The sequence below is a fragment of the Podarcis cretensis genome, assembly GCF_951804945.1.
Source record: "Podarcis cretensis genome assembly, chromosome: 15".
NCBI classification, from domain to species: domain Eukaryota; kingdom Metazoa; phylum Chordata; class Lepidosauria; order Squamata; family Lacertidae; genus Podarcis; species Podarcis cretensis.
This window is the reverse complement of record NC_137185.1, coordinates 39144974-39170803: the sequence shown is the minus strand read 5'-3', so window position 1 is coordinate 39170803 and position 25830 is coordinate 39144974. Positions and strand designations below refer to the sequence as shown.

The 25830-nt window shown below is 41.7% G+C and overlaps 1 protein-coding gene across 2 annotated transcripts; it reads right to left on the bottom strand.

The window, feature by feature from the left end:
* Nucleotides 1-117: 117 nt before the first annotated feature.
* On the bottom strand, nucleotides 118-25818 carry DDHD2 (DDHD domain containing 2). Of its 2 annotated transcripts, none has more exons than XM_079955038.1 (18): nucleotides 25714-25818; nucleotides 23332-23544; nucleotides 21591-21781; nucleotides 20802-20891; nucleotides 19685-19805; nucleotides 19142-19231; nucleotides 18101-18233; nucleotides 16051-16259; nucleotides 13562-13632; nucleotides 12740-12862; nucleotides 11982-12077; nucleotides 10521-10640; nucleotides 8648-8803; nucleotides 6720-6822; nucleotides 5302-5475; nucleotides 3845-4007; nucleotides 3258-3365; nucleotides 118-2246 (listed from the first exon to the last, which is right to left on the bottom strand). In XM_079955038.1, exons 2-17 carry the CDS (start codon nucleotides 23534-23536, stop codon nucleotides 3284-3286), a joined length of 2127 nt encoding a protein of 708 aa, XP_079811164.1. In that variant the 5' UTR covers nucleotides 23537-23544; nucleotides 25714-25818; the 3' UTR covers nucleotides 118-2246; nucleotides 3258-3283. The 2 variants fall into 2 exon arrangements, with proteins under 2 accessions (XP_079811164.1, XP_079811163.1); XM_079955037.1 differs by lacking the exon at nucleotides 25714-25818 and adding an exon at nucleotides 25331-25472.
* Nucleotides 25819-25830: the final 12 nt, after the last annotated feature.

Genomic DNA, 25830 nt, shown 5'->3' with positions numbered 1-25830 from the left:
CGAGAAAAGCATCTTCACTGCTTTTTTCCAACCTTGTTTGGGTTCCTATATTGGGACACAATAAAGTGTCCTTAGGCCACTCAGACTTCCAAGGTTCTCCTTACAGAGGCCAATAAATGCACCAAAGTCAAATATTTACTGGAAAAAAAATTAAATAACTTTTAAAATAGACATATTTTACAAAGTGCGTAAACTTCAACAGCTGTTTGGGAATTGATTGACCGAGGCTGGACTCTTCCTATAACTGCTGCTAGAGATTGTAATCCAGAACTTGGTTGTGTCAAATAGCATCACTCAGGGTTCACCCAGACTTCCTTTTGTGTTGTATTTCTAGGCAGAGGTCTATGCTTTAAAGCTCCAAAGTGTGCTTTTGTTGTTGTTGGCCCCAACACTTTCCCTATGAAAACCTGCTCTTTACCACTGAAAACAATTTCGCAGAAAACCCGAACTGCTGTTTGTGGGTTTTCCTGGGGAAAGCAGTGGTGGGGGTGGGCTTGGGAGCTTGGACCTGTACCTAGGAAGCACAGGGCAAAAGGTGAAGAGTGGATGAGCTCTCAGCTGCAGCACAAATGGATGAGATGATGAACAATGCAGAAACAAATAGTGCAAATACATAGGATGAATAACCAAACTGAATACTGACAAAGAGTTTTGATACACAATACAGAGAGAATAATAGCACGACACATTGTTTGCGGTTGCCTTTGTAGAAGGGGCTCTCTGAAAATATGAGCAAATCCTCCGAGGCCATGCTGAGACACAGGTGAAGTGAGCCCCTGCTGCATCTGGACTCCCCTGATTTTTTTCCAGCAGCAAGTAAATTCCCCTTGCCCTCTAGTGTGGGCCACCCACCACCAGCAGTACATTCAGCTTAGAGAAACAGCACTGTTTCTTTCCTTACTCAACCTTCAAGGGCAAGTGAAGCAGAAATCGCCTTTCTCCTTGCTTACTACAGGACTTGAAGAACTGGTAGCAAGGAGAAAATGGAGGTGAGTAAATATATTAGTGGCCTCCTGTATTCAATATATAGCACGGCATATCAACTTGGTGAGCAGTTGGCCAACCACCTTCCTATGTTTTGTCAGGAAAAAAATATGATCTCCTGTGTGAAAAGTGCAGGTGCAGAGCTACTGCTACTCTGTTTTAAAACACAATCTACTAAATGGGCACAGGCATAGTTTTAATTCACCACCAGGATCTCTTGGTAAGTAGGTATAGGTTTAAAGGGTTGGGAAACATGATTCCCCTTGACCCAGACTTATCCCACTCACCCGCTGACAAATGAGATCAGAATTAGCTGTAAAGTGAGTGGATGTTCAGTCACAGACACCATCTTTGCGATGCATAATCCTTTCCAAACACTCGTAGTAGGGCATCCTATTCTTATTGAACCTAGCTCAGGGGAAGAGCCAGCCAACAGCCCAGGCTCTCTTCCTTATTGCATAGCTGCTGGATCATTGCAGCTCTTAACACAGCATGGACAGCAAAGATACAAATGAAATGGAGCTTCTCCAGTATGCTAAAGCTGTTTGGATAAGAACTACACTAAGCAGACAACAGAGACAATTTCAGAATCTGAGGAGTCACCTGCGCCAGATACATACTTACAGGGTTTTTCCAAGCACCTGTCTAGTTTATTCCTAAGTGAGTGCCTATGTGCTTTTCCTGTTGTAGCAAGGTTGGTACAGGACGATACATGGGAATTACCAGCACAACAGCGCTTGCTATGGTAGGGACAGGAACTGGCCTTTTTGCTTTGGTCTGTAGCTCCACCTGTTGGGCAAAGCAGCAGCAATAAGGTTTGAAGGAACAAAAATCTACTCAAAACAAAAACGTCTGGTGCTGGGTGTCCAGTGCAGCCACAAAACAAGCATTTCCGTATGCCCACATTCCTCACAGCTTTACTCAGCAAAGTGTGAAATCTCTCCAGTTTGGTATCAACGTCCTGTATCATGGCTTTCCAGCTCAAGAGGAGGTGTGAAGTTCTAGCACCAATTCCTGGCCCCGCCTAGTGCACCAATAGACCTGATGCGGGTGGTATTGCAACTTGACACACGCTAGCCTCTAGCCAGAGGACACAGCCCAGAGAGTCAAAGTGCTTGCTGCACTTCTCACGGAATAAGACTTGGGTGGTGAGTCCTCCAGATCTCCAGGCAGTGGGGTGAAGCATGCTGGGCACAGCAGCAACAGAGGAGACAACAGGAAGGTGGACAGGAGCCTTGATGAGTTTTCAACATGGAGCAAATCTAAAGAAGCAACAGGTAAAGATTAGCTAGGCCAGTGCTGGATGGATGGATGGATGGATGGATGCAGAAATCAAAGAGGGATGGGAGCTACGTTATGGCTATTTCAAAGCTGCAAACACTGGGTAAACAAAATTTAAGTGTCAACATAAGTGACAATTAGGAAAAGGATAGTACTGAATGCATTGTGTAGCTCTATGAGAAATCTCTGAAAAATACAGTAGCATTCAACAGTGTAACTTAGACTCCAAAAAAATGGAAAAACAAAAGATAATGAATTGTTTTAGTGACTTTTGGCTAAAACATTAAAATATTAAATTTGCATTGTTTAAACAAAGTATATTCATTTGGGAGGAGGTTATGTGGCAGTTGTCTACGCTTCTTTCACAAACAGTAAGCAATCAGAAAAACAGGAAATAGGTCTGGAGAAAGGAGAGTGCCTCTTTCTGCCCTGTACTATCAATGGAAAAAGAGATTTCACTCAATCATGTTATATTCTGAGGACAACTCAAGACAGCCACTGCTATTCCCACCATGTTTCTTGGATGATAATGGGTGCACCCCGCTAAAACAGAAAACTACCATTACATAGACATGCCCCTACACCAGCTAAACATCAGTACAGTATGATGAAAATAAAGTTTGCTGCAATCAAAAAGATTTTGATTCACTGTAATGAATTAACCATTACTTCACTGTATTGTTTAGGATTGTGGAATTAAGGCTGTTACTGTTCCTTCACGACTATTTGACTCTGAGCCACTTTAGCTGTGGACAAACAAGAACGCTGAAGGTGGTATGAGAAATACATATTAATTTGTGGCTTACACATTCATTTCTTGAATCCTAGGGTCATGCTTGGCCAAACCGGCTTGGTAGGTTTTTGAAGCACTACCAACAACCCACAAAATCTGCAAACAGCATTCATTGTGAGTTGAGTGCACGCACCACAGCCAAAATAGTTTTTTGCACTTTTCCCAACTGGGTGATGAGTAGAAAGACAGGGCAACTTACATTTGGTGCAGCTGGTTAATCTGGCTTTATGGAAGGGGCTGGTCCATGCCGATGCCCATTGTTTGGTAAATCTCTTTCAGCAGCAACAGCACTGTGTCCTCTGACTCCCTGGAAGTTAAATATTTATACAATGAATTACTTATTAGAACTACATATAGAGCAAGTGTGCCCAAGTGGCAGATTTACTTAGGCACCAGGAAAAAGGACAGTCCTAACACTTAACACACACACAATCATCTCATCCCACAGCTATAGTTATGATTGTTGAAAACACAACTTTGAATGAAGTGTTCAGGACAATAATAAGGATGTTTGCATTACTCTTGTCAGTTTCCTATGTCCTCCCAGAAGTTATCACTCCTGAAAGTGGTTGGAAAGTTATAAGACTGTCCCACCCCACCTCCTTGGCTGAAAGTGGTGGAAACCCCTTGTCTGGCGCCTACTGGAAAGTCTTCAGAGAGCCTTGTTCTGCCTATTGGTAGATCTTGCCGCAATAAGGGAGAACATATATATCGCTCTGTGCTTCTTGGAAGATGAGGGAAATTGCTAATTAATTTAAAGATACATTTTTTAAAAAAATTGTTTACCAGTAGCAGAGATGGCCTTGCAGTGCAAACAGGTACTCATTAAAGCTTTCGATTGGCTTCTCTTGAAGCACATAGTCAATACGGTGGCCACCATTGAGCATACCCACGTTAACTGGGGCAGACTCTTCTTTCACTGGTGTGGTTGGTTCCTCAGGTTTCCTGTCTGAATTGTTTAACAAAGAAAGACAGCATTAATATACACAGCTAAAACTGGTTACCAGGCTGGGTTGGTGAAGGCATGACTGTCCAATGCTAACAGGTATTGCAAGTCATGTTTCCCGCCTAAGGAGGAGTAAGATGGTCTGTCACACACTAGATGCAGACACCTTTGCAAGCATCTCCATAGGCAACTGAAAACAAGGGGTGACTGCTGCCAAAACAAAACAAAATAATTTGACATTTTGGCAAGAGAGTTACACCAGTCCATGTGCAGGCCCAGAGATTACAGAGCACAAATTCAAAGGGAGCAAAAGTTGTCAGTATCTGGCCAAAGGATACCTAAGTTAATTGACAAAATTATTCAAAACTCTCACATGGTTGAGAGTCTAAGGAGTAAGAGACCACCATCTTGCAGAGAGCTGAGAAAGTTCAGGTCAGGTCAGTGCTTGAATGTGGATGAAACCCAGGAACATCATTTATGTTGCCTTTAATGTGCTGTACGTAGGGCTGTCCTTAAAAACAGTTGAGAAGTTGCAGCTAGTACACAAGGCTGCTGCCAGTTTGGACTGACTCAGCCAGCTAGAAGAATATAACATGGGTTGTGAAGAGTCTGTGCTGACTGCCTATATGCTACCAAGCCAAATACAAGGTTTTAGTGCTGATGTATGGGATGCTGAACCCAGTTAACTGAAGGAGCATCTCTCCCTACCCTGCCAAGGAATTAAAATCTGTTGGGGATGTACTGGTCATGTCATCTCTGTGTGAAGCCTGTAGTCTGTAGCTCTTTGGCTCAAGACAAGGCCTTCTCAGAGGTGGAACCCCAGCTATGGAACATCCTTCTCCTTAATATACAACTGGGGGTGACATTGCTTAGCTTCCAGTGCCAATTAAAGACTCATCACTAGCCACCTGGTGGGGGCGGAGTCGGACATGATTGAGGTTACTTATTTTAACACTGAATAGGAGCAGGTTAAGTGAGTTCATGAACTGCTTTTCATTCCGTTTTATGTTGTTCACTTTTATGTCACATACTTTTATTGAATGCTTATGTATACAATTGTTTTTACTGTATATCTGGGCAGGGCAGTACAGATATTTGCTTTAGCCAGCTTAAGATCACTTGACAATGAAGGGCAGAACAGAACTTGTATAAATGCATCAATGGAAGCATCTTGCAAGGACTTGTGCAGAGCAACAGGCAACATTTTCCCTTGGTTGCAACAGGAAGAATGGCTGGGTTCTGCTGGCTTCTGCACCTTGTTCTTCCGTTTACAAACTACAATTAAGCCCCTGCTCACCAGTCTGTTTCTCTGAACTGGCTTCAGCTTCCAATACTTGTTCCGTATCTCCAGTGGCTCCTGCCTCCACAGCTGGAAGTGAAGTCCTGGTGAATGACTGCCAAGCTGTTCTCAAGGAGCCCAGTAAATTGTTTTTGAGGTCCATGCTCATTCGCGTGAGGCCTTCCTTCAGTTCTGAAAAGGAGAAGGTAAAAACAGCCTTACAATTAAAAAACCAGCCTGTTCTGAAAGCGTGCAATTAAAAATATGTCATCAACAGGTCAGGATACATCTCTCTTACCCGTGGACCCCTTGTGGCTTATCCTCATAGCTTCAGCACCTAACACCCTCTTATTCAGTTCCTAACACCCTCTTATTTTTCTTCTCCCGTGTCTTCAATCCTATCCTTGATTCTCACAATTCCACCATCTCTCTCTTGCCCCTTCCTCCCTGCCCCACTGGAACTTTCCTCAACTTTTCTCCAATTCTCTTGTTTCCCTGGATTATTTCTCACATATTGTTTTATTTCCAGAAGATGGGTGGCTGGAATAATTCATCTTTGTACACAAGTGAAAACATTATTTCAAGAATCATTTGTATCGCTTGTTGAGGTTGCCAGAGGATTGTGGCTAACATTCTGAGAAAGTAGAAATATCTGAAGAGCAACTTTGGGAGGCAAAATGTGATATGGGAACTTGGCACCTAACTCTTGTTTTGTCCCTGGTAGCATGTAATGAGTCATAATTATTAGTCTGAATTGTAGCATGTGAATTGTAGCATATGTAGATAAATTGCAGAAAGAGCATCTTCAGTTTTGGTACCTAATTGCATAAGCTCAGTTACAAAATTCTCTCCTAAGTTATCAAAAGCTTTGAATGTTTTAAGTGTCAAAATGGTAATTGGTGTTTCATTTTGTTCAATTTCCTATAGGAAAGAACATTCAAAACATTTCTAATTAGGTCTAAAATTTATTATTTTGTTACAAATCCCACTTGATCTGAGTTAGTATAATTATAAATAATTTATCAAGTCTGCTAGACAATAAAATATTTTTTAGTCCCAACTCTTGAATGTCTCCAGGTATATAATACTTGATTAGTTTCCACATTCCACAAAATAACCTTCAATAATTCCAGAAAATAATTTCTTTAACTGAGCTATTTAGATATTGTTATTTTTAAAAATAAAACATTTCCCTGTATGGGCTGGGGATTTGTTATTTAATCAGGTTGATAGTTGCTTTTTAATCATGAAGGGCTAGCACACAACTTTCTAAATGAAACTTGAGTCTCTCTGGATTCTTCTCAGAATCAGGACAGGTGTTATGATTTCCCCAAGGGGAGCAGAAGACAATCTGTATGTCTTGTGTTCAGTCACTAGCCAGAAATATAAGGAGGTTTTTTTGGCGATGCAAGCAGAAGGAAGATTCTCTGTTTTACCTAAGTGCATTCTCTTCCTCCCCTTGTGGTGAGGGAGCAGCATCGGATCAAACTCCACATCAGGGACAATCATGGGCTCAATTCTGTATGCTACTGGATCAAACTGCAGAAGAAAACAAGCAGAGACACTTCATTTTAATTTATATATAACATCTCCTATCCAACCTTTTGGTTCCAAATGACCACTAAGGTGGCTTATAAACAATTCTAAAAACAATATAACGATTAAATTCAAAACAATTCTTAAAATATATTAGCAAAACCAGTGGCAATATATAAATCACATTGCATTAAAAAATAATATCTAGCAGCAGCATATTAACCCTAAAAGGTTCAGGACTAGGATTTCTGAAGGACCCCATTCTTGGCTTGAACCTGCCTGCCAAGACCTTCTTCCAAGTTCAATTGCTTTCTGGTGTATCTTTGGTTAGGACAGTGATGGCCAAACTTGGCCCTCCAGCTATTTTAGGACTACAAGTCCCATCATCCCTCACCACTGGTCCTGTTAGCTAGGGACGATGGGGGTTGTAGTCCAAAAACAGAGATGGGACATGACAAATGGGTTATTTATTTATTTTTCTCACATTTACACCCCACCTAAAAGCTTATAGAAAGCCCCTCTACTCCTAGACGGCTCCTAGGCCAGCAATGTACTGGAAAAACTACAGAGCTGTCCTCGCATCCATGAAATCCTGAATTGCTGCTGACAAGGCAGCTTCAGCATGTCCCCCGTACAACAGACTGTTGGATAGCACAGTAAGTACACCAAGAGAATCCCAGTTCTGTCCCTCTGGTGCAGCATCAGTATCTGGTCTGCAAGAGGACTGGTCTCCTAGCAAAGAAGATGGGATTTCGAGTGATGCCATCCTGCCCAACCTTTGCTGCTGCTACACTGAGTACCTAGAAGGATGAAGGATTCCTAAATTCACTTATCATGATACTTAAAATAATGAAATAAAAATCAACTTCAGGCAAAATTGTCCAAAATGGTCACACTTTATGTTATTTTCAATGAATGAATACTTGGTATTTAACCGGGAACAGTAGGGACGCGGGTGGAGCTGTGGTCTAAACCACTGAGCCTTGGGCTTGCCAATCAAGAGGTCAGCAGTTTGAATCCCCGCGATGGGGTGAGCTCCTGTTGCTCGGTCCCAGCTCCTGCCAACCTAGCAGTTCAAAAGCACCCCAAAAAGTGCAAGTAGATTAATAGGTACCACTCTGGCGGGAAGGTAAACGGCATTTCCATGTGCTGCTCTGGTGTCGGTGTTCTGCTGCACCAGAAGCGGCTGAGTCATGCTGGCCACATGACCCGGAAAAACTGTCTGCGGAGCGAACAAACGCCGGCTCCCTCAGCCTGTAAAGCGAGATGAGCACTGCAACCCCAGAGTTGTTCGCAACTAGACTTAACTGTCAGGGGTCCCTTTACCTAACCTTTAACTGGGCACAGAACTGGTATGTATCTGTTAGTGGTTTTGTTTTCTTCTGTTTTCATTTATAATTTATATACTACACTTAATGCCAAGTCCCAGCATATTTTCCAATTACAATCCACTTAAATTGGGTTGGAAACATGTGGCCTTCCAGATGTTGCATGGCCAATGATCAGAGATGATGAAAGGAGCAACCAGTTCCAGATTCCCGCCTTTAATGGAAGCTTTGTGGATCCCATGACAGCAGTGCATTCCACATTTAAGTTCACATTCCACATTATGCAGTAAAGCCACTGCAGGGTATCTAAATATCTTGAGTTGGAATCAGACCAAGTTAATTGCGCTTAAGCCTCATTGGAATTAATGAGACCTAATTTAGTCATTATGAAACTTATAGAGATTCCACAAAAATAGATGTGTGAATAACTTGGGACGTCACCCAATAATTTGACCCTCTGGGGGGGGGGGGGAGAACAAGACATTGCTGCTCATACATACAGGATGGAATACATTGAAGAAGCCTTTGCAGGTAGGCAGGCTGTAGTTCGGATCGATCCTTTTCACCCCTCGCACAGTGAGAAACATCCCAATAGGGGAGCCAAAGGCAAAGAAGATCTCTGGTTTGTAGATTAGCTGAGGATAGTTTGCCGAGACCTAATGGAGTTTAAATACAACATATTGTTTTTGTGGGAAATAAACTTCATGCGGCAAATTTATGAGAGTGTATTATTTGAAATTAAGCACAAAGCAATTGTGAAACAAGCAATCCCTCCCTGCACATGACACACAGCTGACCTATGAAACTCACTGCTGTAGGACATTATGATTTTTATTTTACTCTCCTTCTAATGACCTCTGAGTGGCTTCTCAGGCAATCTCTTCTCCAAGCTTAAACAATTTAAGCTTCAGATATTAACTGGCTCAGGAAGCTTCAGATACTGTAGTTCTCTAGGTTACATATTATCTGGGATAGGCAAATATTTGAGAGACTGAGAACCTGAGTTATCATTTGGGATGTTTAAAGACTCAGAAGCATAAAACTTATTAAATCACCAGTACTGAAAGCCTCAAACCAAGATACTGAAGGAGAATATAAGAAGACTTCTACTGCAGAAGGCCCATTGAGTCCAGCATCCTGTTCTCACCGTAGCAAACCAGATGTCTATGGGAAGCTTGCAAGCAGGACCTGAGTGCCACAGTGCCCTCCCCACGATTCTCAGCACATGGTATCCAGAGGCATACAGCCTCCAAAAAGGGAGGTGGAATATAGCCATCCATGAATGTGTCTAATTCTCTTTCAAAACCAACCAAATTGGTGGTCCTCACTACCTCTTGTGGGAGCAAATTCCATAGATTAACTATGTGAAGAAGTACCGTGTTTTTATGTGTATAAGACGATATTTTTTCTTTATAAATAACTGTGAAAAATTGTGGGTCATCTTATACACGGATATCGGGGGGGGGGATGGGTGACTGGTGGCAGCAACCAGGAGGAGATTTGCAGTGATGATTGGACATGTGATTGGTTGCTGTGGCAAGGCCTGCTGATGATTGTTGCGGTCCCAAAAAATAGGGGGTCATCTTATACATGGGGGCGTGTTATACACAGAAAAATACGGCACTTTCTTCTATCTGTTCTGAATCTTCCAACATTCAGTGTCATCCAAGTTCTAGTACTGTATATATTGAGGGAGACAAACTCATCCTAATTACTTTTTGTTTTAAACACCCTGAACCATTTGTTATCTCCAGCAAACCAGGCTACCTCATGGCTCTGCCCTAACTCTAAATCACTTATGAGCAAGTTAACAACCACAGCGCCTAATACTAATCCTTGGAAGATTCCACTTTCCACATACAGTACCACCTTTTACACTGAACCCACCATATACCTGTGGCAGTGATTTAACAGCTTTTATTTCTAAATTTTAAACTGTGGCAATCCACCTAGGAACCAGCTAGTGAAGGGTTTCATCATCACCAACCCTCCGTTGGGAGAATTATTCATTTATTTCTACCCTTTGCCTGTTTTTGAACCAGTTTCCTAATCCCTAAGAGGACCTCTCCTTTTATTCCATGACTGCTAAGCTTTCACAAGGTACTTTGAAATAAGCTTTTTTGAAAGACTAAGCACACAATGTCAACTGGGTATGCTTGTTGACATAATATAAGATAATAATATAAGTTTTCCCAACCTAGCTGTGAGACTGCGCCAGGTAAATCCAAAACAAACTTGGCCGGGACTTGGGGAACTTAAGTAATACTTTCTTAAAACAGTTCAAGAGTCACTCAAAGCGCAAGAGGTCATCTGTTCATTTATTATGCTCTTAAATTGAGGCTGGCACAGAGCTGTGTGGGAGGTGGGGGTTACCTGCCCTGTCACAACATCCAGACGCCGGCAACTTGTCTCTGCATTTGTAGGCTTTACAGGTACCTCCTGCTTGACATTTCCACCTTCCCCAGCAGCTGCAGGTGTCTGCCCTTTAGAATTCTGCAACAAAAATCAGACAGCCATCTCCTGTAGCATTCCTTTCAAGCACACTGCTGGCACAACTGCCCAACCCACTAGGCTACTGCAAGAGCAGAAGGTTCACTTTGCAAAAAGGTTTCAGTGTTGCACAATAATCACCATTTAGCATTTCTACAGTATAAACAATATGCATTTGCCAATGTCGCTGGTTGCTCAAGTAATTGTATTATTTACTTTTTGCCCATGACATTCAAAGGCTTGGGTCAGTTTCCACACAAACATGCACTTAAGATCAATCTCTAATTTAAAAATACAATAGTAACAAATGCAAATGTCTCTACCTTAGTTCTACCAATTTCTATGCTATTTCCCAATATAAACATCTCATCTGGAAAAGCTACTGGAGGCAGAGACAATTTTTAAAGGAAAACAAAGCAGACAGGGAAATATTAAGCACATCTTACCACTCACTTCAAAGTTTGGCCTCCTAGCAGCTTTTCATTTGAGAAATCAAAAGGGGGAGGGGACACTGGGATTTCTTGCATGCTTGTTTGTATAACATGTAGTCTGTCCCAAGGTACATCAGATAGTAGCACACACATGAAGAAAAACTGTCTCCCTTCCAAAGTGGTAGTCCAAAACAGAAATAAAACCAGCAAAACTTAGCCCCCTCTACATCCTAAAGTATGTACGCATAAGGTGTCAGAAATTTCTCAATTTCCACTTACTCTCCAATAAAGAAAAAAAAGGGGGGGGACACAGAGAGATGTATTGCCCAACTTAAGTATGTATACAAACTCATGCCCCCCTGAGAACAATGGCAGGTCAATGCAGAGCCATCTGCAGCTGTTTTCAACCAGTTGTGCTTCCTGACCATTCCAAGATTTTAAGTTTAAAGCAGGAAATATATGTAAAAGGCAGCCTGCTCAGATCACCTGGCAGAAATGAAAGTAAAAGGAAAAAAATGTGTGTGTGTGCAGAATTAAACACCCACATATTTATGAAGAAAGAGGACCGAATGACAGCTTGGAGGGAACCAAGCGAAAGAGGAATAGAACTTGATAGGGCTGGTCTGCCCAATCCTACCCCAGAGATTATGAAATGTCCTTGCACTGGAGCTGCCTGCCTGCTAACGAACTAGAGTAGAATAGACAGACAGAAGGGGGAGAGAGAAGATACGATTGCCAAAAGTGTTGGTGGGGAGAAAGCAAAAGGCTGGATGTTCCATTTGGTTCAAGTCAATACATATTACCAATATCCACAAAATTATAGTACAAGGAGAATCAAAGCATTCTGCATTTTTCCAATCCCTAACGCTGGAGGTATGGATTTAAATCACTTGAACAATCACCCCAAGCATACCTGGTTGTTGCTTTTGTTCCTTAAATAATGCAGAATTTTCATTCTGGGTCCCAGGGGAATTCCCATGTCTTTAAGTTCCTTTTCTGTGCACAAGGCCTGTTACAAGAAGAATCACACACACATATATGAGCTGTGGTTCTTCAATAGATAGTGACTTAAATGAAAAGAACCCTTGGACTTTAGTAACTTGTGTTTCAGTGCTATCCTTTGAGAAACACAGAGGGTTGAATATGGTCAGGTCACCCTTATTAAAAATACAGCAATACTGGTAAATGTAGCCTCAGAAACTCTTCATGCAAATATTCTTCCACCACTAACAATCGATAAGACTTGTGCAGCAACTTAGCTCTGTCTTGGTAACACTGTTGTCAAGTAGCTGTCTCCTTCACAGATTGAGCAAGTTCTAGTTGCTCAGCCCACTCTGTAGCTTCAGAGGTCTTCAGTGGGACCTGCTGTCTAGTTGTCAGAAGGCTACACCAGAGAAGATCAAGAATGAGGGCAGGAAATGCTTCCTGAATAATCCTGGCACCATCTGGACACAGGGTTAGTTTTGCTGCTGATACCACACTTGAACGCAGTTGTCTTGTGACCACTCCTTGCAAGCCGCTTTCACAAGAAATCCGAACAAAGACCTGAATGGATTTGTTCCCTCCCCATGCCCCCACAAACTACCATTATTGATCTTACTGTAGGAGCCTAGAAGCTGAAGAAACAGGCATACAGGAGCAAAGCAAGTAATGCAAAAGTTCTATATTTACCAGTGCTTCTCTGTCCACATTTTCCTTCTCGAATACAGAGCAATATTCAGAAAGCTCAAGCTCCGTCAAAATGTCTGTCACAGATCCAATGCCTTCTTGGCTGGTTGCTGATATTTGTGACTCCTGTTAAAATAGATACCACTTCTGTACAGCTTTTGACTTGCATTGATAAAACACTTAAGACAGGATAGTTACCAATATATAGCTAGTGGACTATATTGCTAGAGTACTGATTGTATCACAGTGTTTACATTTCTTTTATTATTGTTATAAATGTTATATTTTATTATTTGTTTATTTATTTCTTAGATTTATATACTCCCTTCATCGTAAGATATAGTATTATCAAAGGTAAGATATAGTATTAACGTAAGATATAGTATTAACTTACCTGCTGTAAAAGAGCAAACACATACGTAATCCTCCTTTATTAAAATCAATATCTTAAAAGTCCTTAGCTCTGGCTTTACCAAGGATTTGGAACCTGTGACCCTCCAGATGTTGTTGGACTTCAACTCATTGCCCCATTCATTGTTGATGAGAGTTCTAGTTCAAAACATCTGGAGGCACCAGGCTTGCCATCTCAGGCTAGACTGTAGACATTTTCTGAGAAACATGCAAAATAGGAAAACAGCCAGCCCTGACACAGGAGCTTAGGGGCACTTTTTGTGGAGTCACCTAGCCTTTGAATAAGTACAGAGTGCTGAGCTTTGAAGAGTAGCAGGCTAATTTGCACAAAAGCAACGAAGATTCCCCCAAACACAGAGAACTTACAAGGCCAGCTTTAAACTCAGGAAGTAGTTGAATCATGCTAACGCATACCTCATTTTTATCTTCCTCTCCATCAGATGTACATTTTTGATTCGTGAGAAGATCAAACAATATAAGTGATCCTAAGAGAAGAATACAGTCAGTGTCTTGGCGGAAAGGTCATGAATATAACATCTAGGGCACTGCAAATGTCTCATCATCCCTTTCAAGGATGGAGCTAGTTATTGTGTGTAAGCTTGTGATTTAACTCCCCACCCACCTTTTATAAATAAAATGCAATTATTGAGGCTGAGATTAGGAAGAAGGAGACTGACAGGGAAAACTGCCTTTGTATTCCTTTCACCACCAGAAATCCTACCCCAAGCTGCTTTTTCTCACCCAGAGGAAAATACATGTGCCAGTACTCTTTGTCTTTTTCTCTTTCCCCTTTGAATTGCAACCTCAGCAGCTGTAGTTTGCTTCATTAAATCATTATATTTGCACCTTGAGTACAAAAAGAAGAATAAAAGGGGAGCTACACTTGTTAAAAATTGAGAGAGAGGTACAAGGCTTCAAAAAAAGAACAAATTAAGCTTATTGCAGCTTTATTCAGCGTTCCTATTAGCTTCTAAATTCCTTGAGGCAAGATGTTGGTCAGATGTTATCAAGTAGGAGGAGCCCCTGCCCTCTTTGGGCACTAACAGCTTGTGTTTGTTGGGACTGATGTACTGATGTAAGTAACACAGGGCAGGTGGGCTCTGTAGCCCCTGAGGATCTGCCAAGCCAAAAAACAGCAACAAGAGGGCTGAGGAGAGAACATTTCTAGAGCATTGTACTCCCAGCACCTCCAAGAGTCTCCTCCACTGAGACTTCTGAAAGCTAGGAGCTTCTGGTACTGTTTCCCCCATCATGCTCCAAATAAAAATTGTCTTACACTATGCATGGTAAGGTAAAGGTAAAGGTACCCCCTACCCGTATGGGCCAGTCTTGACAGACTCTGGGGTTGTGCGCCCATCTCACTTAAGAGGCCAGGGGCCAGCGCTGTCCTGAGACACTTCCGGGTCACGTGGCCAGCGTGACATCGCTGCTCTGGTGAGCCAGAGCCGCACACAGAAACGCCGTTTACCTTCCCGCTGGTAAGCGGTCCCTATTTATCTACTTGCACCCGGAGGTGCTTTCGAACTGCTAGGTTGGCAGGCGCTGGGACCGAGCAGCGGGAGCGCACCCCGCCGCAGGGATTCGAACCGCCGACCTTTCGATCGGCAAGCCCTAGGCGCTGAGGCTTTAACCCACAGCGCCACCTGCGTCCCCTTGCATGCGTCCCTATGCATGGTAGCCATTACTTAAAAACAGCAACAACACTATGGCATGGCATGTTTGGCATTCAGCGGATGCATTTTATATTTAAAAAGAAGTCTGTTAAAATAATCATGGAACTAAACATACCATGCAGCTCTGCTCTTAATCATTTTAAGTTTAAACTTTAGACTGTAAAATGATAAAGGTTTTGAAACATTTGAAATAAAAGCCAGAGGAAGCTGCTCTGGAAGTCTGATTTCTGCACTAACAAACCCTCTCAATCCCATGACCTCATTGGGGGGGGGGGGGAGAGATGCATTTAAAAATCTTTGTTGTTGTTGTTGTTGTTGTTGTTGTTGGAAAGTGGAAGAGCAAAGAAGTTGGATATTGCAATGAAAGATATTAAACAGAAATATATTCACATTTTATTTATTTCCATGTATAGAATGTTGGAGTTCTGGGTGCAGATTTGAGACAGATTTTGAATTTAATTCAGCCTTCCCAAACCTGTACGCCGCCAACAGCTGATAAATCTGATACTTAGTCACAATAGCCACAAACTGAGTTACTGGCTTGTGAATGGCTGCTTTGATTGCCAACCTATCTTTAAATGGGAGTGAAACCTTACACTATGAAACTATAGGACAGAAAAAAAATGTTGTAACAGGTTACAAGGATATAAAGCATATTGTATTCCAAGACACAAATGTCTCCATTCAATTAAGGTGCTAGAAAAGGAAATGGGGAAAGGGAATTTTGACCATATACCTTTACAGTGGTACCTCGCAAGACGAATGCCTCGTAAGACGAAAAACTCGCAAGACGAAAGGGTTTTTCGTTTTTTGAGTTGCTTCGCAAGACGAATTTCCCTATGGGCTTGCTTCGCAAGACGAAAACGTCTTGCAAGTTTGTTTCCTTTGTCTTGCAAGTTTGTTTCCTTTTTCTTAAAACCGTGCATTCAGGGGGTGCAGTTGCGACTTGACTTTGAGGAGCAACTCATAGCACGTGGTGTGGTAGCCTTTTTTGAGGTTTTTGAAGACTTTGGTGATTTTTGAAGCTTTTCCAAAATCCGTGCTTCGCAAGACAAAAAAAATCGCAAGACGAAAAATTAATTTCGTCTTGCGAGGTACCACCGTACGTTGTTCAGGAATAGGTGACCTGGTCAGGTAACAACACCTCTGTGAGGAAGGATGTGATGATAATAATATAATAAATAAATAAACATGTCTGCATGCATCAAAATAAGAGAAAGGTATATATACCTAAGCTGTGACCTGCTATTGAGACTCCCCCTTTAAAATCAGGGTTCCTCTCCAAGAAGAGCAGGTAGATACGGTTCATTTCTGAAGCAACTGTGTCCACAATGGTCTGGCAGTAGGTGGAGCTATTATAGAAGAAAACATCTAGGATGGTGTCATTGATGAAATGACGCAGGCGATTGATGCTTGGCAAGGTGATTCTCTCCAAGTCTCTGAAAGCAAAACAGAGAAGGGCATGTAGCCTTCCAGATGTTGTTGGACTCCACTGAAGCTTTATTATCCTGCACCTGATCTTAGAAGCCAGATAAAAATAAAGTTTGCCTGTGAAAAGTACAAATCCAAATGCTGCACTCTGTACTCCAGTGACTACACTTGTTCATTCAGAAGCAAGCCCCATTGAATTCAGTGGATTGGCCAGGACACAAGATTGGGCTACAACTAACCTGATGTTAAAATGCTCAGAAAACACAATGTCAATGAAAGTAAGAGGGAAAGGATCTTTGAAAGACCTTCCTTTGCATCACTGTATTGTAAAGCAGCGTAGGGAACCTTTTCCAGCCCAAGGTCCACATTCTTCCAGGGAGAACTATAGAAGTGTAGAGTTGGAAGGGACCACTAGGGTCATCTAGTCCAACCCCTTGCCATGCAGGCATCTTTTGCCCAACATGGGGCTTGAACGCACGACCCTGAGATTAAGAATCTCCTGCTCTACAGACTGAGCTATGTCAAAGCTCATAGCTAGTTGTGGGCAAGGTCAGAGGCAAAAGTAGGAAGAACAGCAAGTGTGAATTTTACTTTTTGTACAGTAGGCTAATTTCTACACATCCCTCTCTATCCTCCATCCAGGCAAGCAAGAAGCATTGTCAGAGTTCAAAAATATATTCCACCTGGGCAAAAGCACTGAATCAATCAATTTACGGCAAACAGCCAGCATAAGCACTCATGGATGGTGCAAAGCATGTCTGGTAAGGGGTGTGGCCTGGAGAAAGGTTCTCTAACCGAAGAGAGTTCCAAGGTCAGAGAGGCCCGGGCTCCCTATCCCTATTTTGAAGCAATATTTCCCAATATAGGCTGTCTAATACTAAAACAAAGAAGTCTGGGGAGCTGCCCAGTTTTCCAATTAACCCTTGATTAAGCATATGCATGGGACAGGTAGGCAGGCAGATTGCAAGACCTGATTATAAGATGTAGTGTTTTGCTTCCATCCTCCATGCAGAACAGGGTTTTTGAAATCAGCTCTATTTCTCCAGAGGATTAAAGCAGAAATGGGAGATGAAATACTTGGCAAAAAGTTTACCAAAGAGGATTTGCTGGATCCTTCAAGCAAAAAGTCACAAACAACTCCCTTGTTCTGGTGCTAATTTACTACAGGAGGGTTGTAATTAGGCACTCATTCGCTGAAAATAAATGCAAGTGCCTCCATAACCGTTGCCAATACAGAGATTGATCTAGGAGATTGTGGGAGCAGCACTGGGCATGTAAAAAATTTGAATAGGGGGCAACTATTTTCTGATTCCTTATTTGCAAGGCTATTCTAGAGCAAAGTAGCAACAGCAAACTTAAAACACCATTTTTGGACACGCTGAACAGGATTAGGGTATGCCCAAAGTCCATAACATGCACTTCCCATTCTGTCTCCACTGCTTTGTCATTATTACCAGGCATGACAACTCACACACTGTAGGAAATAGGAGTATTATCATTATTTAATAAATCTCTATACTGCCCTTTACCCAAGGATTATAGGGTGGTTTGCAATATAAAAACACAAAAATAAATAACATAGTAACAAACAAAAAACAATAACCACCCCCAACAGTTTAAAAGGCCATGGATTGTTTAATTAGCCAAAGGCCTGGAAGAAGAGGAATGTTTTTGCCTGGCACCTAAATATATACAATAAATGGGGAGAGCATTCCACAGTTGGGGAGTCACTGCAGAAAACGCCTGTTCTTGTGTTGCCACCCTCCAGATCTCTTGTACTTTGGCAAGCTCCAGGCTGTCAGCATACAATGACTGGCAGGCTTGCTGGGAACACTCTTGGTACACTTACACATCTACTCCAGTATGTAAAGTACTGTGCCAGTTCACTGGGAGGAATTCTACTCGGCCAATCTGTTGCTGCTCCTGAGCGTTCTTGAAGTGTGCAGGCAGCATACTCAATGAAACATTGCGGAAGTCATTGACTGTAAGAAAAAAAATCAATTCTGCATCAAGGCACAGAGCAACCACCCCACACTGAGGGCCTGACTAGATGTAATGATATGATATGGATAAACAGATCTCCCACGTTATTCCAAAATAGGAACATCCATTGTGGGGGGGCGGAGTGGGTGGAAAAGGAGGGAGAATTTAATAAATTCCCCCTGCTCTGTTTTCCCAATCTGGACTGCACCCCACAGCTGCTATTTGACCGAGGAGAAGGAAGATACACAAATATCATAATGTACTTGTACATCCCCCTATCAGTGGGTCAAATAGCAGCTAGGAAGGGGATTCAGATTGGGAAAGCAGAAAAAGAGAAAGGTTTTAACCCCCGACCCCTCAGGCTGCTGTAATATGGAGGAACTACTGTACTAGTTTAGTTTGGATATATCCTCCTTGGCAATCTCTGTGAGATCTAAGTGTACATATAACCCTTAGAATCATTAGCCAATTGATCTTGTGGACAACTTGCTTCTCCATCTCAAACAGAATCAGTCTGCCTTTCTAGTCAAATACAGTCATCAGTTAATTTCCTCATCATATGAACAAAAGATATATTCAGCCTTACACTCTAGCATAAAGCTGATATTCACTGAACCAGTGGGCTCTGACATCAGCTGTTTTAGATTCCTCTGCTTTTGTTTTATTGTATTCATTTTACTGTTTCTGTTGTATTGTTCTACTTCTATTTTAACTGTAAAGCTGTCCTGGGAATGTCTCTCTGAAAAGTGGAATACAATAAAATAATATATAATGGAATAATATATAATATAATGGAATAAAATGGTTATAAGACAGCACAATAACTCTGTCTGTACAACAGACCCACATCTTTTGTGGACCTCCTGGGATGCAGAACCAACAAGTATCTTTTATACTGCAGACTTACCACACTGAACAATACTCCGGAACCGAATATCACATGCAGGTCCAATTCCATGAACAACAAAAACCAAATGGTCTATCTGCAAAGGTTCCCCTGAAATAAATAGAAATTACATACTTATCAAGACACTATTTTCAAATGGGAGTGACATTCTCTCAAAATGTAAGTTTTGGTCCCGTCCCCAAAAAAAGCTTAAATTTTTCAAAGAAAAGTTATGGATTCTATACTTGAGCTAAATCAAATATTTGATTATGCTTTGGCTTCCCTAATTTTTAAAAAATAAAAAATCATAAATAGATAAAATATATATATTACAAACATGACTATTTACTTTTCAGTTGTAGTATAACATCTTTAAGAATTATGTTCAAGTTTGGGTATAGTTTGGTTTGAAGCAAGGGCAGAAGTACCAGGAAGTTTTCTAATCATTTTAGTCACATCTGTCTATCCTGTTTAATGAACAATCCCTGTGTAAAATCATATCAAGAAAGGAAAAGCAGGTAAGTTTAAAATAAGCAGGGGGGGGGGGGAAATGCATGTCATCACCATTAGGAATTTCAGCAGAAATATTTTCCACTCCTCTCTTCACAGTTCTTGGCCGGCCTTGCTCTGTGGGACTTGCGCCCCAGTCATCCGTGGTTGTTACTGGGTGGTAATGTACCATCAACTTTAAAGGACCACAGAAATAAAAGATGTTAGCACTACATAAGTAGGAGAAACAAACCACAAATCAGAGAATCAATTTCAAGAGTGCGTAATAATTTAAATGCAACTCCCAAATATGGACATGCAGGAACGCTGGAGGAGAGGCAGACCCATTTTATTTATTTGGAAACTTTATATACTGCTCATATTTACGCAAATCTCTAAGTGGTTTACAACATAGATTAAAACATTTTTTTCCAATGACAAATACAAAGATTGCCAGAAAATGTCTGCATTCTATCAGAGACAATTAAGAAATAAGCAGAGCATCTTCTTTAGCATCAAAATAAACATTACATAGAAAAATTAGCTACAAAAATAGAAGGAAAATGCCACATTGTGGAATACAGTACATAGCTATTCAAAATACCCTTTAAACATAGGAAATGAAATATTACAAATGAAAACCAACTAAAAATATATAAATTCTACATTTTAAAACAGCATGATTGACAGTTAGACAAAAGAAAAACCACTTCCCATTTGCAAAATATCATATCCCCATCGATCGTATAATTAAGCAATTAAATTCCTAACAATAAGCACAACATAAATTACAGCTAAAAATGCCTTCCATTTGGTTCTTCTCAAGCACACCTTTTCATGATCAATACACACACATCAATTCAGCATATACATATTATAAACCAATATACGTATGCCTACCATTTTGACACTCCCTCAAATCATACTCTCCACACTCAGCAACCACAGACATAATTCAATCTCACACCTTCAAACAACCCACACGCATGTCTACACCATAAGACCCAGAAAATGGGTAGAATATAGAAACTCCTTTCTCCAATTTTCTAACAGACCAGGCAATAACACTTCACCTATTCTCCCCTCTAGAAATGAACTTTTCTTTTCAGAAGTTCCTGATTTCCTGAAATAGATAAACGATGCTTGTAATACTTGAGAGGTGCAAAGAGCAAACTTTTAAGCTTCACTATACCTTTGGGTTATGCAATATGATGATTTCCCTGGTCGGAGACTCCAGTTTCTTTTTCCACTCATCTAAGGTGACACAGATCATATAGGTGTCCTGAGAAGAAGAAGAAGATCTTTAAAGAGTTAAATATATGTCTTTTTTAAAAAAAAATCTATCAAAGCACAATCCTATGCATATTTACTCATCTTTAACTGGACTACTATTCTGAGAGCACAGTGTACAAAATTAAATGACTAGAATCAGTTCCAAAACTATAGTTTGAAGAACCAAGCCAATAAAGTCTTAATTAGCCTCTCAATATATGCCTTTGGGGGAACGGGACGGGACACCTCAATCGAGATTATTAAGAGAAAAAGCAAAATATGTAGGTATTTTATTGTCTGGGAGATGATGAGGCAGCAATGAGGGAATAGTCACCAAGAATGCTTGTCTATGTCCTTACAATATAAATCTGGGGCCAAACAAAATACAGCATCAGGAAATTAGGCCATCTGCTGTAACTGACATTATTATCAACTGAGGGGAGAGATGATTAGAAATGTAGAATAGTAGGGGGTAGCCTTTCTCCACACACACCATCACCTTGGCCATTTGACTTGTAGGTGAAAATTTACAAATACTGGCATCATACATGTAAGTTTTCCCACATAGTGGCCTGTGAGCTCCCATGTCATTTTGCCAAGTTACAAAACTTGGCATATCCAAGATCAAAAAGACTTGCCAAAAATGGAAACATTACAATCAAGGTATGCCTGGTGCCTGCCGGAGGCAGCAGTTATAATTTACGGTTACCTCTAGCTCTTCACTGAAGCTTTCAGGGTATGGGATATATCTGTTGTCTTTGTCTCCCTTGTAAAACCAAGTGCAGCGCCTCACTTCAGATTCATCTTCTTCCCAGTAAACAGCATAGCGTAACCTCTTCTTCAGATGTACATCATATCTTCCCCCCTCTGTTGGAACAACTAGCTCATCACAGTACTTGCCTGCAAAATAAAAGGACTATTATAAAGCAGGACTTAAACCCAAGATAAGGGGACACCTGACCTACACAGCCACACATTATTAACGGAACTTTGTAAAAAGGAAAAGCAGGGCTAAAACCAGATTCTAAAAGAATAAGTAGCCTTTTCTTTTTGTTTGCTTCCTACAAAATATGGTATCTAATGCAGAATTCAGAAGACTGCAGCTTTATTCTTTAAAGCAAGTGTGTCGTCTTTGTAGTTGACAAAATAGCTATGAAAGCATACCAAATAATGATTACAAAATGACAACGATTTGTGGATAAATTCTGTATGTCCAGCATATTTTCCTGTCCTTCCCCAGGGACCTGCAGTTAAATTTCTCCACTCATTTCTCACACATTTACTTCCAGCCACCAACACTCGCAATGAAGTACAATTGTAGAAGGTAGGTCATTTTTTATAATTCCCTGCTTTTGAAACACACCCTCTGATCCCTTGGTATTCATAATTATACTGCAGATCTTAGTCTTCAGAGTCACTTAGTTAATAAGCCACTATATTAGTAAATCACTGGCTTTCTTCCTTGTCCTATACCAGAAGAACTTTGAGAGATCCAATGAAAATGATTGGCAATAGATTTATGATGGACAAATGAAAAGCACTTATTTGCACAACACAATTAATGAATGTTAGAATGATGTTGGACAGAAATTAAGTGGTTTCCAGCTGTAATGCTTAAGAGATATGGAAAATAAGGTTTTGAAATAAGTAAAAATTAATGGTGAGGATTTGCTGAACTAACAATTTGAATTGGAATATAAGAAAGGGAGGTATGAGGAGGTCTGGAAAATAAGTTAAAAGAAAATAAGTAATTGGAAATTCTATGTGTTTTTAGTTGTTTTTATTTTTTGTATTTTTGTTGGTTTTTTTTTTGTTTGTTTGTTTTACATTGTATTATTCTTGAAAACTTCAATAAATATCCTATATTTGCACAACACAAAATTTATAGCATGCACTGCCACAACATATGGCAATGACTATATGGAGTTGGGGAAATTTATGAAGGCCACCTCTGACTTTTATGCTTCCCTGCTTTCTGGGCTTCCCAGGAGTATCTGATTGGCTACTGTAAAAAACAGAATTCTGGGCTAGGGGATTTTTGGCCTAATCGAGTGGGGCTCTTCTTATAAACTTAGGTGCAAAATAGCCACCAAATTAATTAAATTAATTGGGAGAATATCTCATTGAACTCAATGGGACTTATATAAGAGTAGTGATATACATAGGATTGTACTATAAGGGTGGCCATGACAATGGGTTTCTGGCTGGAAACACTCATATTTCAAACCGAGTTTCAAGTCGTCGCCTGATGATTTAGTATTTGAGTGAACCATGCAACCACGCCAGTTATAGAGATTATTTTCAAGGGAAGATGACTTAGAATTGGATATAGTCATATTGTAGGAAACCTCTGAACACCACTAATGCAACAGAGGATACTGGGAAAGATTGCTAACTAATAAGGCTTAGTGTTAAAGGATAGCTCCCACCTCCCCAGCATTTCAACTTACTGGATTTATGAGCATTTTCTAACTTCTCTGAATCTTGTCCACTGAAGGGAATCCACCTCTCTCTTGAATCTACTACCTTGCAATAAAACCAGTGAGGGCAAACTGCCTCATATTTATTGGCTGCATCTGTTTCCAGTGCTTCAGATGAGCTGGCTAAATTAGGCAATGGAGAAGGCTCTGTCGGTTGATGCTCTGCTGCTGACATTGCACTGCCTGGAAGAACACAAGACAGGAAACAGAATATGGTTTAAAATGCCTACAGTTTATTTGATAGCAATGAATGAAAAGGTTACGTAGGAATAAAAATGACCCCAGACAGCACAGTTTCTGAGAAAATAAGCAAGATAAAATTGTAAATTGCTACAAATGAGCCAACAGCAACCACACTGACATCAGGCCTCTCAAACCAAATCAAACTTACAATTTGGACTGCAACTTCAGCACAAAGCAATTCAGTGGACCACTAACTAAACATCTAAGAGCCCACAACTGCATCAGAACTACTTTCCCTTCTGCAGTTTTATAAATTATTTTTAAATGCATCATTCTAAAATTCATGGACAGGCATATTACCATCCCTTTGAATTACACCTCCACATCTGAGAACCAGAAGAGAAATTATAACTGAATGAAAATAGCTAAGTGAATCAAAATACAAATGAAAATATATAAAACTACATCCCTCGCAGACAGGGAGGAATCCCCACCTAACTGACATGAAAATGTACCCCCAAATGATAATTTAAATAAGATACTTACAGCCACAGAATCCTAACTGCTCGGTCTTTACTCTACTACAGGGTGGGGAACAGGTTTTATTGCTTTAAAGAGACCCTAGGCGCTTGCTAACACATTAAATTTCAGTCTTGGATATGCATAATGATAATTAAATAAGCTAATATTAAGACATTTTGACTTCTTGCAGTTGCTAACTATAGATGGCTTCACATATTCCTTTTTTGTGATGGTTTTGCCTCCACATGGCAAAACACTAACCTGTCATAAGACAATTGTTCAAAAATATTTCTCCAGAAATCTCCAATAGAGACAATGGTTTCAATGCACATATGGACAGTGACAACTAGACTGGTGCTTTCAGCATCGAAAACAGTACGCTAAGCAAAAATATGAATAATGATCCTAGTCCTTGCAGAAAATTGTCAGAAGGGTATGAATTAGACATACAAACACTGCTCCAAATTCTTAGTCAGCAAAATAACAACACTTTGGTCCCTGTCAGGCAGTGACCCCATCTCCTTATAATCACAGGGTATTTACTACTAAGCACCCAGATACCAAAGACAAAAGCCACAAGCTTAACCAATCATTTCAGCGCATGCTTCCAGTTTCATAATACTGGTTGTGCCGAGCAACAAACAGCAAATGTGACAGATTCCCCTTAGGAAGAAGAAGCGGCTGGATAAATACCCATCACTACAAAATGAGTTGTGCACACAGCTGCTCCCAGCCATTACTGACGCTACGGATGCCACGTTCCAAGCCCTGCTGCCCCCCTGATCCAGTAACCCACTGTTGCCCTTGTGAGTCTAAAGGCCACCCTGTCCTCCTCAGCACCTTCGCAGCACTGGCCACCTCCTAACGCATCTGCAACCAAGGTATCTGTCACCAAGGTTTCTCCTACCTGGTACCCAGCCTCTGAGAACACCTTACAGGAAGGACCCAGGCTGTCTTTCAGCTTCTTGACACCCAAACAATCCATTTGATGGTCCCCTGACACCATCCCTCCCACAAATAAAAATAAAATAGAGGCATTTGGACGCTGGGCAGCCCCCTCCCCCCAGACCACTGCTGGCTGGGCAGGGCGGCAGGTGCAGGGCACAGGTAAACCTGCGTCTATCTGCGTGTGCAGGCACACACCATTCCCTTGCCACCCCATGGGCATCGAGGACCTCCCCGCCCCACAGAAACACACACGTCCCTCTCCATCCTGTCACTCCCCGCAGGAATTCATGGCATTTGGCATCCCCGTCCCTTTTACCCATTGCCGGCGAACACGCCTGGACATCAGGCGCAGCGACCGCAGAACGGACCGCGAGTGTCCGCCCTCGCCGACACGCATTCGCTGAACGTCCGAACGGGGCTCATCGTTCCACAAGCCACGGGAGGCTGCGGATCTGCCCCCCCAACCCGCCCCTCTTCCTCCTGACATCAGGGAGGTCAGAAAGTCCCCTCCTTTTCCATGATGTCCAGCGGAGGCGGAGGCGGCAGCAGCAGCAGCATCCCCTTGGCCGCCCCTTCCGCCGCCGCCGCTTGGCGAGAATCGCCTCAGGGAAGCACCGCGCTCGGCCCTCCGCCCCGGGCTCGCCTGTCGCGAGCAGCCCCAGCCCGTCCTCCCCGCCGCCGCCTTCCTCTCGCACTGACCCCGGGCGCCCAGGCCGCGACGTGTCCTCGCCTTGCCGCTTCCCCGGCCGGCCGGCTGAGCTGTCGGACAACGGCGGCGGCGGCGAAGGAGGAGGAGGCTGGCTGAGGCGAGGCGAG

Excerpts from the sequence above, each read along its gene's own strand:
- DDHD2 (XM_079955037.1), bottom strand. Across the intron at positions 19,232-19,684 it reads TTCTGCTGAAATTCCTAATG|GGGAACCTTTGCAGATAGAC; the intron begins GTGATGACATGC and ends TATTTATTTCAG. Across the intron at positions 13,633-16,050 it reads AATAGCAGGTCACAGCTTAG|GATCACTTATATTGTTTGAT; the intron begins GTATATATACCT and ends TTCTTCTCTTAG.